Source organism: Carassius auratus, chromosome 22, assembly GCF_003368295.1.
Source record: "Carassius auratus strain Wakin chromosome 22, ASM336829v1, whole genome shotgun sequence".
Lineage (NCBI taxonomy): Eukaryota > Metazoa > Chordata > Actinopteri > Cypriniformes > Cyprinidae > Carassius > Carassius auratus.
In genome coordinates, this window is record NC_039264.1 from 8,978,345 (window position 1) to 9,002,115 (window position 23,771).

Genomic DNA, 23,771 nt, shown 5'->3' on the forward strand with positions numbered 1-23,771 from the left:
AAAACTAACACTAGCTTTCTACTATTATCCGAATTATTATATTTATTTTCTTTTTGTCACTTTTACAGTTTTTTTATAGGAATATTTCTACTAGTAATAGTAGCATTTGTTGTTGTTTATGTTGCTGTTAGTAATACATTTGATAATATATTATTAGTAAATTATTTTGTATTAGAAATAACAATTAATAATAATAATAATAATTCATTAAGTAATAAATCAACAAATTTTCACAGTTAAACATGCAAATGTATTACTTTTTTATTATTTAAAATAATTGTATAATATATATTTAAAAAGTGGTACAGGTAAATCCTTTAGGCTGTAGGGTATTCAGCTGACTGTAAAATTTGGGATCTCCTGGTGTAGTGGATATGAGTAGCTCTGCAGGTGGTTCACAGAAGTAGAGAGAGCTGACAGCAAACTGCGAGGTGGCATGTACGGGAAATGGCTGCATTGACTGACAGGGCTGCACACAGCTCATTCTTCTCTGTCAGACAAGAACAGGAACAGGTGAAAGGAGAGCTGGGCTGGAGGTTGGAAAGGTTTGGGGAAAATGAGAGCACACTCTGAACAGGAGGACAAGGCTATGCTGTGGAGAGAGAAAAAAGGAGAGAGGGATAAAGCGGTAGAAAAGAGACAGGAATAATAAATATGGAGCAGCTAGAACTGTAATCACTTGAAGAGCACATGAAATGACAGTCTTCAGAAAGCAGGTAACATCCATAATGTGGTGTATTTCTCAGTAATAATGGAAGTTTGATCCTTCTGAATTGGAGTGAATCATGAAAAGAGGACATGTTATTATTAGTACCGTTACTATTACTCATACATGGGAGTAGTGGTTTTTCAAGATTTTAGACGCATAGATGATAAAACTTACAGAAAAGGACCTAGAAACCATCCATAGCTCGTATAATTGGTAATACATTTTGTAGATATTTTAGTAGATTGCTTTCAAAAAATATATGTCATAATGGCCGATAACCAAAAATTCATGGACTTATGAAGTTGTTGTCGAAACTAAATGATAAATCAATGCAAAATGAAATGACGAATCAGAATTATTCTGATAAATATGAGCCATGGTGGTCTATAGATGAAACGCATCAAATTATGTGCAAGGTTCACATTTTTACATTTTTTTTTATTATTTTTTTTTTAAATAAAATATAAATCCAAATGGCGGTAACATTTTCAAACTGTCAATGACCAACAGTTTTAAAGGATGTCTCAAGGAATTGATTCTAGCTCGTACGGTTCCAGAGAAATCAGTGAAAGTTAAAATTTGACCATTACATCGCCACCTAGTGTCTGACAGATGTATGTACAGAGAAGGTGGGATTTGAGACCATCTTACCTCCTTTCAACAATTACAGTCTTTGACTACCAGTTTAGGGCAGAAAAATATGAAAGGATGAGGACAAAATCTGACCAAACACTTTGTAACTTTTGCTGGCAAAAAATCTGTGCATATACATTTATCTTTCTTTATATTTAACTTTCACCTTTTAATTGTAAAAAAAAATATTGCAATAAAAAATACTGCTTTTATGTTCCTAAGTTAAAAGAGCGCTGATGCTATAATAGGGTGTCATTACGAAGAGGCGTCGAAGTGGGTGTCAAAGGTCCAAGGTGTGTTATGGTGGAAAGGTCAAAGGTCAGCAAAGCTGCATTATCCCGGGTCTCATTATCAATCTTTTCACAAGCCAACTGCACAGTCAATATGTGAATTATGCTAAACTACAACAAGCAGTCAATCTGTCGCTAACGCTTCTGCTAGTAAGCATAACAGTATGATGCTAAGCTGCATGTACACTAATAACCCATCTATAGATTTGACTTATTTTATACCATTCTGTCTTGGGGGGTTCATTTCAGATTTTTGACACAAATGGCATTCGGAAGAAAACAAATCATGTTTCTGTAATTCCGACACTCTTGGAAGTCGAAAGTTCCTTTAGGTGATTTAGCAATTGTTTTTTCCTGTGGAGCATTCTACATTAGCGGTGTGTGTGTAATATTAATTACAGCAAAAGGCAAAAGGCTAATTGCGAATTACTGCAAAACCTTGACCACATTTTGTACTAACCTAACACTTGATCTCTGCAGTCAGTGTGTTGTCTTATGAAAGGAGGAGGAATTATGTACGGAAAGTGTTCTTTGATTTCCTTTTTTTGTATTCATATTCATTACCGCTGTGTGCTAGGACTAGCCTTGCCCTGCTGTGCTGCAAACACGAATAATATTGGACCTCAGATTGGGTGGTCTATTGAGGAAAGATGTCGTTTTAAAAAAGTTTGGACAGCGTAACAATTGGTGGAGGCACAGATTCCATAGACTTATATTGAACAAGGAACTCTAAGCCATATCTACAAACCATAATATCATATAGACTTTGGACTAAGGCCTACAGCAACCACACGAAACATCCTAGAAAATACATAGCAATACCCAAGCCACCACATTGCATCTCTTGCTGTCTGTCTTAGGAACAAAATATGTACTGTTGGTACGAGACTGCAACATGATATCCTTGGACTCCATCCTTTGGGACTCAGGTTGTGCTCAGCAATTTGGGAAGAGGCGTTTAGGATCCTTGCATAATTTATTGACCGCGCATCTGCCGGGCAATTGAAACATTTATGAGAAAGAGCGAAGAGGCTCGCGGCAGGGACAAGATCGCTTTCTTTAGACGCACAGACGAGGCCGTCCATCCATCTCCACGGGTCTCCCGCTCCAGGAGATACATGGACTGGATTGAGACGCATCCTGAGTTTAGTGGGGTTTAATCATTTAAGGAACGCTTGAAGAGTTTACACATTCATTTGAGACACAAAATGGTGCAGAGATACCTTGACGGGTTTGGATTGCTATCCGTAACTGTTCTCAAGCATCCTGTTTCTGGACATACTGCGAGTTAAAGGAGTTTGCCATCGTATTCTGAACTCAGAATGGACAGAAATGCATTGACAGTCCTACAGTTTTGTCTTCAAATTCAGGTTTTAAGTTCAAAATACACTTTTGTTGACTAGATGCAGTCAATTACCATAAACAACAACTTTGATTCAGTTTGTAAAGATAAAATGACAGTAGTATTTTTTGATGAGCCATTCTGGCAGGATTCCCTCCAAAATTATTCCATACAAGAATGTGGGTTACTGAGCTGTATAATGTAAATATGATTTAAATGTGCCATTTACATACTGTTGGGATTCGCAGCATTATTTAGATATGATTCTCTCAGTAAAAATAAAGATTATGGTGATGATGGTGGATATTGGTATCTCTCTATTCTAGTTTCTACATTCCAGAGTGAAAGGTCCATCAAATAAGCCGAGCTCAGATCAACAAATGCGCGTGGAGGATATTCAACGAGTCGATGGGTCACAACTGCTGCAAATGGGGATTGGGAGCTTGTGCAGTGCAATAAAACAATTGAAAAGCCAAATATAAATGGCGGCCGTCATATTTATTCAGCCTTCAGGGAAAGTAGATGATGTTTCTGTCCAAGCTGAAGAGCGCAGAGACAGTTTTACAGTGCACATGTGATGCAGTCAGACCGAAGCACACCCGTATGATTCAATACTCATTCACTTTGTTGCAAGCAGTCGATATGTTTAGTCTGAGAAGCAATTTAATCTCATCCAATAATATCCTTGAAAGGTACACGTTTTCATTGGATGGATCTGGAGTTTCACCAGGTCCTTATAACACACCATACTAAAAAATGTTCCACATATTTTAATACTCTACTACCATAAAGTATTAAATACTATATATACACACACACACACACACTGTATATACCATCTCACATTTTCCATCTCTCTTTTTCACTTTACTCCTCCATTCTCTTTTTCAGTGCTGCTCCCTGAACCCCTGTCCCCTCTGGCCTGTTGTTATTTGCCAGAAAAGCTGTATGAAAATTGCAATGCACTTCCAAAATGGAGTGAAAGCAGCCCTTTCGGACCCCCAAGCCTTTTTCTCCAGTAATACATTGCATTTGCCTCCACCAGACTACCATATATTTTCTCCACCCTTAACCTCGCATGCATTTCCTCCATGGCTTTGTTTGGTCCCTCTTCTCATATTGCAAACACACAGGCATTATCGCTATTAATAGCACATTTTATTAATAGCATTATAGTTTTATATATAATTTTGTTTTGTTTTTAGAATTAACAAAAAGGGTTGCTGGTGGTTAATATATTATTATAATTGTTACTTTTTCATTAGTTTTAATGAATACATGCAAATGTTATTTTAAGCAATTTTTACAATAATATTTGTAATTATATTTACCAAATGTAATTTGATGTGTTATTATAAAATATTAAAATTGACAGATTTATGTAATATTTATTTTTTATTACATGCAAAATCTAAATAATCCTTTTAGCAGCCCTCTGTTGCATCATATCAGGCTCTGTAATTGCATGTAAAACATGAATGAAGTTTGCCCTATCAATATTTTTGCCCTGCAACCCTAGAGAGCAACTTTCTTTTGGGACATTTCCCGAGAGAAAACCCCAGCCCACTGCAGCATCTCGCACATCGCCGTGCCTCTTGATTGATTTCTATGTGGGCAAGACAACCCCCCTGTGCACGGCTGCTCTTTACACGGGATGATCGCCCCGCCTGCCACCAGTGGCTCATTAAATCATCCCTTGGCACATTCCATCCTGCATGGAGAACTGATCAACAAATCATTGACAATCATTCTTCATTTGCTGACAACGAGGTGTGTGTCTCCTGCACCCTGGGGCTGTCGGAAAGGACCGGCACGCACAAACAACCTCAGGTCCATCTGCTCCGTCAGACTAATGTTGGCAAAAACAGGTAGAGGGCGGTCTGGTTGGCGGGCCAACGTGACAGCAGGGGGCGGAGCAAAAGAAAACACAGATTTGGAGATGAACAAGCTTTTATGAGTTTGGCTCAGCAGGCGATCACAGGAGTTGTATACACCTGCTGTCCATAAAGTCATGGACTGCCACATTACTACAGTTTACAGCAGCTAAAGCCAAACTTTTACATTGCCATACTGAAACTGGTCATCTCTTAAAATTTATTGAAAAGTCATTTTTCAACTCGTCAGATAATAAATCGATATTTGGGGATTATAACTGCTGGAACTCTATGCTTTTTTTGGGACTCACATCAATAACTAGAGTACAGTTATTTTTATTAGTAAATATTATATATATTATATATATAGTTATTATTTGTGTGTAATAAAAAAACAAAGCAATTAATTTTAAAATCCTTTTTTAAAGAAATATGTTGACCTTTAATGAAAAAAATTAAATAAAATAAATCTAAAATATGGCAACCCTAAACTGTAAACAATTTATGTTCAATTATAAAAAATATAATAAAAAAATTATAATACCAGTTATTCTTTAAAAAATTTACTTTATTCTGTTTTTTCACAAATACATGTTTTTTTTTTTTTTTTTTAATTCAAGACTGCGGCCAGCAATGCAGAACAACATGTATTATTCTGTTACAGTAATTTTTTCACAAATAAATAAATAGTTAAAAAAAGGAATTAAAAAGTAAGGATACCCAACCAACAGCACATAGCATTTGTCAATTATTATTTATTGTGTATAAATTATTTAAAAAAATCCAACCTATTGAAATAAAATGTGAAAAAGATTTTTTTTTAAAAATCGTAAAAATAAAAATAACCTTGGTAGATATACATAATATAGCCTACTTCATACAAAATATTCTAATAAATTATACTCTAAATATCAAAACTTTATTTTATTCTGTAGTCCTATTATATTACTTTTTTAACAAGTAAAGAATTTGTTAAACACATAAAAAAGAAAGTAAACACTGCAAACAACATTGCATAACAGCATTTATTACTTGTTCAAATTTTTTTTTTTTTTTTTAAATAACTACAGTGGACATTAAACACTAAAATTAGATAAAATATGAATTATATGATTGATACAAATAGAATATGAACTATGAATTAAAAACAAAACAAAAAATGTGATACAGTAAATCTGCAAACATTTTATTCTTTTATTATACTTGTGCAAATATTTTTTAGATGCCAACCTAGTTATATAGCCCTTATAGCAGCAAAAGTAAACTATATAACCAACAGTGCATTAAGTAATCTAATAAGCTGTGAATATGACATTCCAGCCAATGCAGTGTAAATCACTTGCTTTTAATTATTAGTCAAGACAGTTAAGAAGACAGGATACAAACGAAGATGGAGAGGTAGAATAAAATCTAACAAAACAAGAAAAAAATGCAATAGTCTTTATATGTGCACAGGCCAGAGCGATGAGCGTGAGTGTTGTAGTGTAGTGTGCACTTGGCTGATGAGGGACTGAAATGATGTGTGCTGGCCTGTGATTGGATGCTGATTCAGCGATGTCAGTCATCGTCCGTGTGCCGCTCCTCCGCAGTAGGATGGGAACAGAATTTGTAAAGCCCAGTCATTTACTGTACATTTGGGGACAAATTGATTTCCTGTGAAGTCAGGGTCTGGGTGTTGGAGCCTCTTATCGCTGTGGCAGGTGGATGGACGTGTTGTCCTGGGAATGAGTTCTGGAAATGAATTATGGGGTGGGGGGGGGTGCAGGGGGGTTCTCTTATCTCAGCTTCACCGGGACGGCTATCAGGTGATTGTGTGCCAGTGCTTTGAGCTTTGACACCGCTCTGTGTTAAATCACAAACACTTATCACAGATGTCCATGCAGAAGAACAGAGATGCTAATGCTATTGCTAAAGGACTGCTAAGATTCACTGCATAGTGATTAGCTGTCTGTCTGTTTGTGTGTCTGTCTGTCTTTCCATCCATCCATCAATCTGTCTGTCTACCTGTCCTTCTATCCATCTGTCTGTCTGCCTATCCTTCTGTCCGTCTGACTGTTTGTCTATCCGTTTTTCTGTCCATATTCTGATATATCCGTCTATCATCTCTGTCTTTATAGCTGTCTTTCTATCCGTCTGTCTGTCTATCTTCTGTCTGTCTACCTTTCTATCCATCTGTCTGTCTATCCATCTGTCTGTTTATTTTCTGTCTGTCTACTAGGGGTGTAACAATTCACTCATTAACTTTGATGTATCGATTACAAACCCAGACCATACAATGCATTGATCTTTAAACATGGATTTTTTTTAGTCATGAATTAAAATAATGTCATCTTAATGGCAACAAAAACAGCCGGTAAGGGACTACAATGAGCTTCTTCCCGAGACCGCTACGTCACAAACCCAGATAAACCCCGCCCCCGGAAACACACAAAAAAGGGGACAAGGCCATGTGCTGCTGCTTTAGAGGAGAGGAAGAGAAAACTAGGGGTGAACATAAAAATCTGTGCATACATGGATCATGATTCTGTCTTCTTATGATTCACAAGTTTCAAGCATTGGTTCTCAATCCTGTCCCTATCGTTTAAAAAAAGAAAATGCACATGTTAGACTGCATACCATTTACACAATCAAGCCTCAAAAAACCCCACTCAACAACCCCTTTAAACTATCATCTAACAATGCACAAAGTGTTTTTTTTTCTATAACCTACAGTTCTCTAACCATAAAGTGTTCCTGTGGCTCAATTGGTAGAGCATTGTGTTAGCAGCGCAAGGTTGTGGGTTCGATTCCCAGGGAGCACATGTTAGGTAAACATTTTTAGCCTGAATGCACAGTAAGTCGCTTTGGATAAAAGCGTCTGCTAAATGCATAAATGTAAAATGTAGTAAAGGCTGCTGTATAATTTGCCCCATGACTAAGCATTTAAAGAATTTAGGGGAAGGGCATTTTGATAATCCTGTGAATGCATTTAAAGAATGCAGAATCGAATCCTTAATCAAACCGAATTGAATTGTTCTGAATTAAAACTTACTTGAATTAAAAACTTTCTTGAATCGAATCGAAAACCTGTGAATTGAATCCAATCCAATTAAATCGCTGTCTACCTAAAGATTCACAACCCTGCTGTCTACTCATCTATCCAATTATCAGTCTATCCGTCTGTCCATCAATTCTACCTATCTGTTTACCTAATTGTCCATCTGTCTGTCTGGTTTCCTGTCTAACTATATGTCTGTCTATCCATCTATCTGTAACTGTCTGTCTATAACTGTATAACGCTTTTAGTTTAGCAACATGCTAATGTATAATTGCATCAGAGTCAGCTGAGTTTGCGTGTGTGTGATTAACATGTAAAAGTCATGTGACCTCGGAGCACTCTATTGGCCAGCTGAAGCGAGTGTTAGATAAGACAGTTAGGCAATATGTGCAGCGCTGCGGGACCCCCGGGAGCAGGATTGAGAACATTTGTGCTACATGGCTTCCTTGATCCTATTCTTCTGATCCCCGATTCATCCGTCTGCTGATATCTGATTGATTTTGAGGGAAATAAGAGGTGACTTTTTTTGTTTGTACATGTGTCTATTTATATCCCAGTCAGACATCACGATCTGATCTCACTCATTGATCAGAGCTTTGTTGGGTTTTCAAAGTGTGTCGTGAAGATTCCCCCACCAGATCTCCTCATTCCCACGTGATCCCCCAAACTGTGTGGACTGCATCACAGCCAGGGTTAGAGGGGTTGACAACATCTATCCTCGGCTACGTCACCCCTCAGGCCATCTAGAGAATCTGATCTAGTCGGTGGGAAATCTTCATCACTGCATCTCACTCCCTCCCTCTTGCGTTTCTCTGTTCTTTCCTCTCCCCCCACTCTCTCGTTCTGTGTTTGAAGACAGCTTTGAGAGCAAGTTTGACCTCCCCACACCAGAGAGAGAACAGAGGCGCTGTCAGATCTGAGGAGCAACAGTCTGAAATGTTGTGACACCTCTGCTCATTAGCTTCTGCAACGCTCCCCGAGATCTTGCACTGGCCCTGTCAGCAGTGGCTTGGACAGTGCCTGACTTCAGCTCGCTGAGATGCTGCCCCCAGCCGAAACCCCAACACTTTAAACTCCACCAGACCATCACAATAAATCATCCAGCTCCTTTCCTCCAAACCTCAATTTGATTTGGAAGTACACTTGGAAGAGTTGTCTAAAACCGTTAATAGGACTGAAAATACTTTGACCTGTTTAGACATGATCTATCTATCTATCTATCTATCTATCTATCTATCTATCTATCTATCTATCTATCTATCTATCTATCTATCTATCTATCTATCCATCCATCCATCCATCCATCCATCCATCCATCCATATATACTGTGAACTTTATTTAGAGGCTTGTATTTTAGGTGTTATGTTAATAGGATGCAGTTTTTGCGCCGAAATGTTCAACTGTTTCATGACTTTGCACCTAGATGTTTCAGAGCACATTTGACTACAGTCTGGTGCTTTTAACCTTAATCAACTTTTATAACAGCAGTAAACCTTACTTGTCTTTTCTGCCCTGCAAAGCAAAAAGGCTGTAACTACGCAGAGTGCAGAACTGAGAAAAATGACTTAAAAGTTATCCTGTCATCCAGCCTAAGTAGTTACTGTACAAACAACTACCATTTTTCTCCAAAACAACACACATTTCAGATAAGATGTTTTGTCAAATAACAAAGGACGCCTTGAATGTCATGAAAATGACAATAACTAATTTTTGACCAAAAATGCAGTTACTGCCTTTTTGCTTTGTAGGGCAGTATGGACATCTATGTTTGTCTCAAAACTATCAATAACTGAATGGCTTCTATTTGTTGAAGCACACCCATGTGGTTTGAGCTACTCAATGCATCAATCTTTTGGTGTGGCAGTCGCTGTCAGCGGTCTGGGATCCTTTAAATGAAGAAATGTCCGAGTGCTATTGACGCATGTGAATGCCGGTCGTCATTTATACCTCTCGGCTCCCAGCGGGTGACCGGCTCCCATTGTGTTGACATTATTGCATTGCAATCCTTCCCTTCAATCCGTCTTATTCATTTATTAAAACCCCTTAACTTTCACTCACGTTTTTGAAGATAGACTTGAATGTGCATGATACAAACCTAAATTTGTATAATTCATGACTGAAAACATTTTGTAACATGATTTTGATGTGCCATTTACATGGTAATGCAATGTCTGATTTTAAAATGGGTTTTAAAGGATGAATTTTGAGATTTTATGTTCTCAAGTGATATATAACGTCTGATGATTTCTAAAATGTGATAGAGAAAAAGGCAACGAGGAAGTCTTATTTTTAAAACAAAGGTCAAAGCTCCTTTTGTAATGTAGATTTCTGAGGGTGCACTCTTGTCATAAATTTATCTATTACTTTTCCTACATAATTTTTAACAAAAAATATTGGTAAAATATATTTTTGGGAGTCTTAGACCTTTCCAACGATATGTAATTTGTCAAGATTAGATTCAATTTGATTGTAATATAGTATAGTCAACGTAGGCGTCCCGTATTCGGGACGGGGTGACATTTAACAGGTTCAATAACAATTATTTATTTATATATCCTTCAAGCAAATACGGTAACAATTGTTCAAAATATTTAATCACTTTTCACTTTTATGATTACTTAATTTAGATGTATTTATTCATTTTTTTCACAAACACAATCCCGAACCTGACGCAAACCCAAAGTTATGATGAAACGAAATGAAACTCTGCCGAAAACCTAACAATCTGCAGGAGCCATCACGTCGGCGTTATTAGGAAAGTGACGACTCCGTTTCATCAGTGTTCAGGAAGGAGTGTTTTGTTCCCGCAAGCGTGTTATTGCAGACCGCCGCCTCAGTAATAGCAACTTGAGGAAAAGATTACCAGGGCTTGGCAGTGCTGCGTCCTTTTACGCTTATATATTATTGTTTCATTTTTGTTTGCTCATCAACTGCTCCCATTTTGCTGATTATCCCACTCCTGGACGCACTCCATAAAGCTCCCCGCGCTGAAAAAGCCATTCTCGCACAGCCAAAGCAATTACCATGAAGACAATCAACAGAAACAGGACACACGCCTCTCTGAAAGAGTGTAATTTATCATTCAAATGTTAAACAGTAATAAAATAATGTCTCGGAGAGCTTGGAATTTCATGCACTCGTATGGACCTCACTGCCGACGACTGCAGCGATTGTAATCCTTTGAGGAAATGTCAGGGTTGTCTTGTCAATGTCATACATCTTCAGGGCTCTCCTAAATTCCTCATCTTCAGGGGAATTACAGAAAATGGCAGAAAAGTTATCTATCTATCTATCGTTCTGTGGTTCTATTCCATTCTATCTAATATATACACAGTACAGACCAAAAGTTTGGACACACCTTCTCATTGAAAGAGTTTTCTTTATTTTCATGACTATGAAAATTGTAGATTCACACTGAAGGCATCAAAACTATGAATGAACACATGTGGAATTATATATGGACTTATATACATAACAAAACAGTGTGAAACAACTGAAAATATGTCATATTGTAGGTTCTTCAAAGTAGCCACCTTTTGCTTTGATTACTGCTTTGCACACTCTTGGCTTTCTCTTGATGAGCTTCAAGAGGTAGTCACCTGAAATGGTCTTCCAACAGTCTTGAAGGAGTTCCCCGAGAGATGCTTAGCACTTGTTGGCCCTTTTGCCTTCTGTCTGCGGTCCAGCTCACCCCTAAACCATCTGGATTGGGTTCAGGTCCGGTGACTGTGGAGGCCAGGTCATCTGGCGCAGCACCCCATCACTCTCCTTCTTGGTCAAATAGCCCTTGATGCCTTCAGTGTGACTCTACAATTTTCATAGTCATGAAAATAAAGAAAACTCTTTGAATGAGAAGGTGTGTCCAAACTTTTGGTCTCTACTTTACATAATGTCTAATCTATGGTGAGCTTAATTTATATAGAGGCCACATTAAGTGCTGATGAAACCATTTTAGGTGGTTAGTTATATAACGTGTTTCAAACAGAAAAGTGTGAAATGAATTCTAGAACCATTTGTAGAACATGCTGATACATTGAAATACTGTTTTCAAGCCATTTTAGAGTGGTCTCCTCCCATTCAGTACTTTCTGAGTTGGCACAAAGCAGCCGAGCCAACAGTTCAATGACTGTATACCCAGACAAGATGGAAGAAATGCACTTTAACGGCTTCGAGCGAGGGCTTGGAGGTGCAGACAACCCGAGCACAGGAGGGTGCTGCGTCCCGGACAGCTGACGCATTGCAAATCGGCCACTGTCAGATCCGTTCACATCTTCAATCAGTGTTATTTGAAGCCAGAAGCGCGGCGTGATGAAATGTCATCCGAGGGAAGTTGTGGAAGAGAGTCCTTGCTCTGTGGTATTGATCTTTCTCTCCTCTGAGCGTTATTAGATTCAGATCACATGATAAAGCACTGGATGGATCATTTGGCCGTGAAATAGTTGATTGCATTTGAGTCCTCATTTATAAAGGAAGGGAGGACCGTTTACATTTTATTTGGCACGTCATTTACAAATGCCCCAGCAGCCGCTGGAATTGAACACATAAATCTGGTCAACACCCAACTAAGCATCTTCCCTCCGGCTCTGGGAAGCTGCGGAAAACGCTCAACAGCCAATGTCAAAATGGACAGGGTTGACTGACTAAGGCTGCCCTCAGCTGTATTGTACAGTGTTTTCAGCACAAAATACTGGCCCTGTTTGTCTCTTGTGGCCTCTCTTCCTGTCCAGCCAGCTCTCAGGACACTTGTTTTACTAAGGCTGCTGCCAAAATACTATTGGTCTCCAGAGGAAAGGAGGGATGCCCGGTCGGTAAGTGTGTCTGGAGGAGCCAGTCGAGCATGAAGCATGTCGTGTGCGCATCTCAGTGGTCCATTTGGTGTTTACTCAGTTTACTGGACCATCTGTAGTTCATTTCAGACACGGGTAATTTACTTCGAACCAGGGTTATCAATTTGCACGCCGATTGTGATCATTTTAGATGAGCAATTATAGCATTGATATAATATGCAAATCAGTGGGATGTGAATTCTGATTCCTTGATTCTGGTTGTTTAAAAGTTCCAATAATGATTCTTTTAGTAGTTTAAATTTAAACGAAAACTGCAAAAGTACTAATAAAATAAAAGTACATTTTATTTTTTAAGATTAATTTTTTGCAGAATTGCATACTCAATACATTTAAATGTTTATTAAAAGTACATTTTACACACAGTTTTAAGAGTAATTAAGTTTTAGTTCACTGATTTTAAGTGTGTTTGGTTCACTCAAAAGAACTGCTCATTAGAATCATTCTTTCAGGAATCACCGGTTGCGCTGTGTGTTTTTGATTCACTCAGACTGGTTCATAAGAGTCATTTGGGAATTGAATTAGACCGGCCGTGCTGTTTATGTTTGATTCACTCAAAAGAACTGTTCATGTGAATCATTCATTCAAGAGGTGGGCATTCAAGAGGTTTTTGATTCACTCAAACTGGTTCATAAGAGTCATTTGTTTGGGAATCGAGTCACATGGGTCGTGCTGTTTATGTTTGATTAATTAAAAAGAAACACTCATAAGAATAATTTATTCAGGAATCAGACTACACTGGTTGTGCTGTGATTTTGATTCACTCCGGCTGGTTCATTGTGTGGGAACTGAATTACACTGGTCAAGCTGTTTATTTTGGATTCACTAAAAAGAACCGCTCATAAGAGTCAGTCATTCAGGAATCAGACAGGTTGTACTGTGCACTTATGTGCACTTATGCTCCCTGAAAAGAACCGCTTCATAATAGTTATTTGTTTGGGAATTAAATTGTGCTTGTGCTGTTTATTCTTGATTCACTGAAATGAACTGGCTCATAAGATTTATTAATTCAAGAATAAGACAGGTCGTATGCTGAATGCTTTTGATTCACTTAGAACTGGCTTGTAAGGAGTGATTTGTTTAGGAAATCAGTTGCACTATTCTAGCTGTTTATTTTTAGTTCACTGACAAGAACCGCTCGAATCGAGAATTAAAATACATCGGTTTCACTGTATTGTTTTGATTCACTAAAATAATTGGCTTATAAAATAGTTGACTCCTGCAGTCTACTGTGAAGGTGTACATTGTTTGGGTGTATTAATGAGAGAAGTATGACTCGTGGGATTTTTGGGATTGGGCGTCTAGACATGCCAACGCTTTCCCTGCTTGAAGTCCGCTGACGCTTTGAGTCTATGACAGTTCTACCACTGCGTTGCTTTGATACAGCAGAGCTCTGCTTTCATCCCAGCATGTTTCCTCTGCATCTAAAACCTCATTAATCCAGCCATGGGTGTTTTATACTCCAGGCAAAGTGGAGATGATCCAGCCGGCCTCTGCCTTCTCCCTCTCTGGAGCCTAGGAGATACACTCTGATTGTTTGTAGGCTAGAAGCTCTCGTTTGCCAGCTGTGTCTTAATTGATTTTGGCCTCAAGCTCGGGATGAGGAGAAGAAATGGTTGCAGGCAGGTGGACTATTGGATAAAGAGTATGTGTGTCCATGCATGCACCCCACTGACCCAGGTCTAATTTATGTGTGGAAGGATAAGAGTCTGAGAGGCTTTTACAATGGAAATAGTTTTAGAGCTAAAAAGCCTTAACGGTTCTTCTGCTTAATGCTAGAGGGTCTTAAAAACGTATATATTATTTATTTAAAACTGGCTCAAAAATGTAATCTTGTATTTCTTCAAGGTTTTCTACATTTTAGGAACAACAGTACCTTTTAATATTACGTTTCTAATAGTAAAGTTTATTTATTTAATATATAAGTATATTTAATAATTAGGGGTGTAACGGTTCACAAAATTCACGGTTCGGTTCGATACGATACACTGATGTCACGGTTCGGTTCGGTTCGGTTCGATACGTTTTAGATACAGCAAAATGTAAAAACATCTCAACTTTTCAGAATGCCGCAAGCGCACCGCGGGTCATGTGACAAGAACCAACCAATCAGCTTCATCCTTTCCCGTAACAACGTTGAGAGCTCAGCCAAGATGAAGGAACAGCTGATCATAGTTGTATATGGATTGCAATTTTGAAATAAATTTAGTAGCAGAGCTACTGCAAGCGATTTTTAGAGCTGCAAATCCATTTATCCTTCGCTGAAATTTCCGCGTCTCATGGAGAGAGCAGCACGTCATTGTTGCTTAGGAAAGACAGACGCCTCATGAGCGCTTCTGCCCGAGCGCTTTGGAAAGGAGGAGAAAGACGTGCTTAGCGTTTTCCACGCGTTTTTAGGAGCGATATGTGAACGGCCCCTAAGGCGCTTGCTCACTCACCCGCTGGTGTTTTTTTTTTTTTTTTTTTTTTTTGTATTCCTGCTGGTGTACCCTGTCATGTTGCAGATGCGACATACCGTTGTTTTTTTATCCACCACTCTCTTGCCATCACCATTATAGCTTAAAGGGAATCCAAAGTGCACCCAAACACCAGACCTGTTGGTTATTGGAGGATCTTCTCATTTCTAGTCTGTTAAACGCATTGGCTATTTTGCAACGAGCCTTCAGCGCGTACTGAGTGAGCGAGCGCCTGCTGAGTAGCCTAACATAAACATATAAGATGGTGTTTTTTTCTTCTTCGGGAGTGTCAGGGGCGTTGCCTGTTACGTCGTTTGGGTTATTGGGCTACCTTGTTGAACGCATATCATTATATTTCTATCTCTCTCTTTTTTTTTTTTTTTTTTCAAATATAATTAATTACTCCAACGAACCGTTCGGTATACATAATGCGTACCGCGTACCGAACCGAAAGCGTCGTACCGAACGGTTCAATACGAATACGCGTATCGTTACACCCCTATTAATAATATATAAGTTTTAAGCATTTTTAATAGGTTTTATATATTTAATTATACTTATGCAAGAACAAAATATAATAATATATAAATGCATGCATACATTACTGTATTATTAAGGCTATGTTATATCTCAAAACTAAGTTAATCTCCATTTATGCTTTTTCAGTAGTTATATATATATATATTAAGTTTTATTCTCAGATGTTATATATCAATATTATATTGTTTCTTATTTATATTTTTATTTAAAATGTGTGCTTAAATATTGAATTTAATATTTTGTTTCTATAACAACAAACTTTACAGCTTTATTTACTTGTTTGTTTTCTATATTTTGTATATTTAAATATTTAATTATATTTATATAAAAACTGTAATAAATATGTAAAATTGCATTCATTAATGCCATATTATATCGCAAAACTAAGTTCTTCTCCATTTATGTATTTATTTATTTTTTGTTTTAGTTATTATGAAGTATTTACTTAATATTTTTATATTTTATATATCACATAATAATAATATTTCTATTGTTGTGTTCATGTATTTATTTAAAACATATGCTTAGATACCAAAAGCTTTACAACTTTATTATTTTTTGGTTTGTTTAAGTATCTTTAGTATATTTTATATATTTAATTATATTTATACAAAAATACTGTAATAAATATATATACTGTATAAATGATATATTATAACTCAAAACGGCATTTCATGTCCATTTATGTATTTATTTTTTTTTAGTCAATTATTATTTTGTTTAGTTATTTAGATATTATTCTTTATTTGTTCTAATGTATATAATATGTTGTTTTTAAATGTTTGTAAATGTATATGTTAGTATGTATTGCATAATAAATAAATAGTTGAATAAAATTTAAATGTTTTTCTATGTTTTAGTTACCACAAAGAGAGCAGTAAATATGTTATTTATACCTTTGGCTACAGAAATTGTATTTATGTTGGTAAACATAGCATCGGGAATCAGGATTAAGATCGTAGTCACAGGAAAAATCACAACAAACATAAATAGTGTAGTTATTTATGTTGCACTTTAGATCAGAAATATATAACGCAAAACTAGTGTTTTTATAATCTAAAAGATACAGTATATGACATTTGGCTTAGGGGCACCAGAAACTATTTCAGTTGCACAAGATGAACCTCAACAGATCGGAGACCAGAGACTTCTAATAAAAAGCTGATGCCCAAGTCATTATGTATTTTGCACGCTGCTTTTTCACACTTAACTTTTATTGCGCATTTACGTGCAACTTGACATTACGCAATGTCAAGTTTACCATCACAGCTGTCATGCTGAAATATCTGAACATATGCCAGTGATGTTTATACAAATGTGCTTTTTTTATATAGCGTCTAATACAAATCATTGTTCGTTAAAATAAAAAACAACATACCAAAACATTTGATCATGACCGAAACCATGAGAGAAATAATAGAGAGAGAGAGAAAGGTTCAACAGTAGCTGTATGGTCAGTTCTTGAAATAACCTCTTGAAGAAAGGTTCAGCAAATACGTTTTCAACACAAGCGGTTGACTAATTCCTCCCTGTGAACACAGAGATTGGGTATTCACAGCTGGTCTGAATTCTTTTTTGCACAAACGTTTTTGTAAAAAGGGTCCAACTCATTATTATAGTGATTTCAGTCCTAGTATTGTAGTTCATTTCAGAAACGCCAGCAAGACATTGTACCTCAGTAATTGGAAATATAGCAATGTTTAGGACAAATGTTAGTTTTGAAAATCGAAAAATAATGAGAACAAAATCGCAACTTTCTGGCGTGCCATTTTATAGCACCTGCGGTACTTTCTCAGCTCTAATGCAAAGGTAAAATGAAGCTAAACCGTTGTTTCTGAATTTGATGATCTCTCTGTGTCTGTTTGTTCTCACAGATATTGATGATTGTCAGTCCAATCCATGTCAGAATGGAGGCACCTGCATTGATGAGGTCAACTCTTTCGTATGCCTGTGTCTGCCCAGCTATGGTGGAGCAACCTGTGAGAAAGGTAATAAAATAACACAGATTTGCTCCTACATGCAAATGATGAAATATATGGAATAAAAGATATTATGGAGGTGGGACAAGTTCCTGATCTGGAATAAACTGCAAATTTTTAATCTATTTTTTTTGGCTGTTGAGTTTGTTTCATTTGTTTTGGTCTGCATTTGTCATTTTTGTCATTTTAATTTTAATTCAGTTTTAGTTTTAGTCTTTTTAAGATTTTGTAGTTGGTTAGGCAAATTCCCCCTTATTTTGATATATATCATGATATAAGGGGATGAATGGATGAATGGATAAATGAATGAATGAATGAATGAATGGATAATGGGATGGATGAATGAATGAAGGGATGAATGAAGGAATGATGGGATGGATGAATGGAAGATTGAAGATATGATTGGATAATTGAAAGAAGGGATGGATGGATCAATGAATGGAGAAAGTGATGGCTGGATGAAGCGATGAATGAATGAATGAAAGAAAGAATGAAGAGATGGATGGATGGATGGATGAATGAATGGAGAAAGGGATGGCTGGATGAAGCAATGAATGAATGAATGAATGAAAGAATGAAGAGATGGATGGATGGATGAATGAATGGAGAAAGGGATGGCTGGATGAAGCAATGTATGGATGAATGAATGAAAGAATGAAGGAATGGATGGATGGATGGATGAATGAATGGAGAAAGGGATGTCTGGATGAAGCGATGGATGGATAAATGAATGAAAGAATGAAGGGATGGATGGATAAATGGATGGATAGATGGATGAATGAAGGAATGATGGGATGGAGGGATGGATAAATGAAGAGATGGTTTGATGAAAGAAGGGATGGGTGGATGAATGAAGGGATGAAGTGATAAAGGGATGGACGGATGCATGGATGATAGGATGGATGGATTTGAAAGTATTATATGTAGTTACATGTTTATATTTATATTATTTATAACATGGATAAATATATTTAATATATAAATGTAACATTTTTCTTAAATATCATGTGCGTGTATTTATATATACGAAATAAATATACACAGTACACAAAAATACATTCACTGGGCACTTTATTAGGTACACCTGTTCGGTTGCTTGGTAACACAAATTGCTAATCAGCCAATCACATGGCAGCCACTCAATGCTTTTACACATCTAGATGTGGTGAAGATGACTTGCTGAAGTTCAAACCGAGCATCAGAATGGGGACGAAAGGGGAATTAAGTGACTTTGAACAGGGAGTGGTTGTTGGTGCCAGACGGGCTGGTCTGAGTATTTCAAAAACTACTGATCTACTGGGACTTTCACACACAACCATCTCTAGGGTTTACAGGATATGGTCCGAAAAAGAGAAAATATTCAGTGAGCAGCAAGTGTCTGATGGGTCTCAATTTCTGCTGCGACATTCAGATGGCAGGATCAGAATTTGGTGTAAAAGACACGAAAGCATCCTTCCTTGTCTCATTGGTTCAGGCTGGTGGTGGCGGTGTAATGGTGTGGGGGATAGTTTCTTGGCACACTTTAGGACCCTTAGTACCAACTGAGCATTGTTTAAACACCACAGCCTTACCTGAGTATTGTTCCTGACCATGTCCATCCCTTTATGACTACAGTACACCCATCTTCTGATGGCTACTTCCAGCAGGATAATGCACCATGTCTCAAATCATCTCAGACTGGTTTCTTGAACATGACAATGAATTCACTTTACTCAAACGGCCTCCACCGTCACCAGATCTCAATCCAGTTGGATGTGCTGGAACGGCAGATTCACATCATGGATGTGCAGCCGACAAAATCTGCAGCAACTTTGTGATGCTATCATGTCAATATGGACCAAAATCTTTGAAGAATGTTTCCAACACCTTGTTGATTCTATGCCACAAAGATTTAAGGCAGTTCTGAAGGCAAAACGGGGTCCAACCCAGTACTAGCAAGGTGTACATAATAAAGTGGCCAATGAGTGTATATTATGTAAATGTAACGGAGGCCAGCGAGCAGTGCTGTGCAGGTAAAACCTCACTCCCCGATCTCAAGAGACGCACTAGCGACAGACGCTAGTGGCTGTAGCCATTTAGCCTCCTTGTTAGTGCGTCCGCCTCCCATGCCGGAAGACCCGGGTTCGAGCCCCGCTCGGAGCGAGTGCGAGGAGCGTCAGAGAGGACCCGGGAGAGAGGGGTTACATTGGTGCCGTGACCCGTACGGGAGTGAGGTTTAGGGGGGTGAGTGTAACGGAGGCCAGCGAGTAGTGCTGTGCAGGTAAACCTCACTCCCCGATCTCAAGAGACGCACTAGCGACAGACGCTAGTGGCTGTAGCCATTTAGCCTCCTTGTTAGTGCGTCCGCCTCCCATGCCGGAAGACCCGGGTTCGAGCCCCGCTCGGAGCGAGTGCGAGGAGCGTCAGAGAGGACCCGGGTGAGAGGGGTTACATAAACAAAAACGTTTATTTTGGATGTGATTAATTGGAATATATATGATTACATATTGATACTTCACTAGCTGAGTAAACCACAAATAAGTTCAGGTCCAGGCATTTACACTGATGGCAATATGTGCAGATAGCCTAGGTGAGTCCTGTCAAACTAAAGAAGCTGCACCTGCGCTGAGACGCAGCACATTTCATCCTGGTGTAACCCAAGTGGTGTCAGACCTCCCGCAGCATGATCGCTCTCTCCTGCCTGAATATGTTTGCTGTACCATCCTGTGGCCTTACAACCAAGCGTTCAGCTGCAGGGCAACGAAGCATGGCCGATTAATCCCGTTCCTGTGAGTCTGAGAGTGAGACGGGAGTGAAGGTGGACTGTGCTAGGACTTGCGATCGGTCTGGTGGAGCGAAACGCACCTTCACACAAATCCTCTGCTCCGAATGCACCCCGCAAAGACAGCGGAGGGGTTGGGGGAAAGCCCACCCATTATACATACTCTTTATGTCTTGTAAAGTGGGCCGGAGGAGTGGGAGCAGTGGACTGGAATGGGTCCGTGGTCTTTCTGGTGGTGACAGGATGTACATTTTTGGGTGAAGTATTACATCAACATCCAGGACTACTGTGTGTCTGTACTCTTTGATTTCTATTTTATTTTGGACCAGTGCTTCATTAAATGCTCGATTCTGATTGGTCACAGTTTGTGGCAAAGGATTATAGAGCATAACATTTGGGGTCCCGATGTAAAAATCAGAAGGACAAACAGATTTTTTAAAATCATTTTCTAATAGCAGCTCAAACACAAATTTAGTAAATACTTTAATACATTAGTGAATATACATTTGTTTAGATTTACAATCAACAGTTTTGAATCAATTGTTTTGTTTTTACCGTTTTTAATTCAGTTATATAATTTCCAATTCTTTATGGAAAATAAATATATAAATATTTAATACATTATTATTATTGTTGTTATTGTTATTGTTATTATTATTATATAACTATTATAAATTATTATATGTAACTTGTTTTTCCTTTTGGAAGGACAAATACTATCCTTTTTTTTTCAGAAGAACCGACTTTTAATGAAATAATATATAATATACCTAATATATGATTTTATAATATAATAAATGAAAATGTGAAAAAGTGCTTTATTTATTTTATAAAAAATGAATAAATAAATAAATATAAATGTATAATATATATTATTGTATTTAATCAATTATACACAATACTTTATTTTAATATTGATTTTATTTCTATTATCAACAACTTTAAGTTTTATTACAATAGTCAGTTTTATCATTTGCAGTGCTTAATGGAAAATCTTTTTTTTTTTAAGAGCTACTTGGAATATGAATTTGTGAAGATTTTATTGTTTCATTCCTATTGAAAATAAGTAGGGAGATGTGGTGGAGAATGTGTTTCTGATTTCTGTTCAACATGAATATGGTTATTATTTTCTCTGGACCTGGATTGGCAGTTTTAAATGAGAGCACCCATTTGGATGTTTTTGTGCGTGAACGGTGGTTAATGTACACACCCCTTCAAAAACAATGATCACAGAGGCACTGAAGCCCATGTCAGGTTCATTTGTTTGCTCGTCCAGTCTCTGGTGTAATTAGTGTTCATTTCGTTAATGAAAACTATGACAAAAAAATGTTCATTAAAAAGATGAGACGAGACAACAATAAGGTCAATAAACTATAACTATGACTATATTCAATATGCAATTTTGTTGACAAAATAAGACGAGACTAAAATGTATTAAAAAAAAATTAAACTTAAAAAAAAATCTGTTTTTTCGTCAAAAAAGGAGACAAAATGTTATTGTGAGCTTTCATGAGTGCGGTTGCCAGATGTTAAAAGTTCAAATCCCCATATCAGAGCATCACTGTTGCTTATTTTATGCAATCCGGCAGCCATGCACACGTCCTCGCTCTTCATTGCAGAAGTGCCGCCGCCGATGATCTGAATACATGGACAAACAAGCTGGAGTTTAGCATCTAAAAAGCATAATTTAGCCGGTCTGTGTTCTGTCACGAGATTTTGACTGTATTATTTGCGATTGTGGTTGCTGTATAAATGCATTTACGCGACTGCTGTTTTTTAATAGAGAAATAGGCTATTGCAATTTGGAATTATAGTGGATAGTATTATTGGATAATATTTTTGTTTGTTTTAGCTGCTTTCATAATGTAGCCCGAGAGAGTGCATAAGACCTTTGATATTCATTTATATAATAAAACACCTATACTTATTAAGTACACTAGATGAGGTAAAATACACCAGTTCACATTCTATTGATTTCTGCTCACTAGTAAAAAGTGCAATACCTGAAATGCAAAAGTAAATTTCTCAAATGACAACAATCCTTGCGATAAATGTATTTCTATTTTTCAGTGTAACCATTATACAGCATGATGAAAATGTGAAATGCACCAGTCCGAAGATTTGACTAAAACTGGCTCATACATTTCATTGACTTAAACTTGGCAAAACAAAAGCAGGACGAGGTCGACTGAATACGTTTGAGTAAGACTAAATGAACAATGGCTGCCAAAATTAATACTGTTGTACGGATAATTAATAATAATAGTATTAATGCAAAAATATCAAGTCAAAGTAGACTAAAACATTTGATATTTTCTTTGACTAAAACTAAGCTAAAATGTTGAGACTTATATATTGACTGAACTAAATGGGATGAAGTTGACTAAATATGCTTAAAAAAACCAACAAGGACATTTATCACTGGACTAAGACTAAGAGTAAAGTTTAAAATAGCTGACAAAATGAACACTAGGTGTAATGTGATTCTGTAAAATCAGTGAAGACGGTCTGTTCTCATCACAACCACATCACCTGCCTCCACCAGACAACTGCAGTTTCCATGGGGACCACTAGTGATGTCACTACACCTACTACACCGCCAAACCGGTCGGGTTCAGAGGCCAGCTGTTCGATACGCGCCGTAATGTGTGTATCAACAGACCCGCCGAGCCAATTCATCTCTCATGCTAATTGCAAGACTTACAGATGCTCAGATTTAGGTAAAAGCATTTCTAAACACATTAAAGCATTGCATTAAAGCAGCAATCCCTAATGTATTTTTGTGGAAGAAATAATCCTCAATTGTCTTTAGCATTGCTAAATTTCCATGCACCGCTGGAGAAATGTAGCGTTTAGCACCTGTAATTTTGGTTCAAAAGCTTCCCTCCTGGTCGTTCCCTCTCCATCTACTCATGTCAGATCTTGGGGAGTACGTGCACTTGGCAGTTTCTGCTCAACTGGCTTTTGTTAAAATCGAGAAACCGAACAAAAGAAATTCATAAACATGCATGGCGTGCCCCAAACGTCCTCTGTTCCTGACGTGGAGCAAATCATTTGCGAATGGAATAAAAAGCTGATTAGTGTGTGTGACGTGCTTAATTAATCCCAGAGCTGCAGAATGCACTTCAATCGCGCTCTTGTGTCAGCTCTATATCGTTTCTTTTGAAATCCCAATCCGTGATGCAAATATTTGTTGAGGACAGAAAGTGCCTCTGGATAAAGCGAGCGAGGATGAATGGACATTAAAGCCGTCCGTGGCTCACAAGTCACATTTCAGGAACCGCCTGCGAAAGCTCCCGAGCTCC

The 23,771-nt window shown here is 37.6% G+C and overlaps 1 protein-coding gene across 2 annotated transcripts in view; it reads left to right on the forward strand.

Moving 5' to 3' along the window:
- The window catches only part of LOC113039608 (neurocan core protein-like), a 138,627-nt gene that overhangs the window by 88,976 nt on the left and 25,880 nt on the right, over nt 1-23,771 (forward strand). For both annotated transcript variants that reach the window (XM_026197549.1, XM_026197548.1), the window contains exon 10: nt 17,601-17,714. In XM_026197549.1, the coding sequence (XP_026053334.1) occupies nt 17,601-17,714 (114 nt within the window). The remainder of the gene's footprint in view (nt 1-17,600; nt 17,715-23,771) is intronic.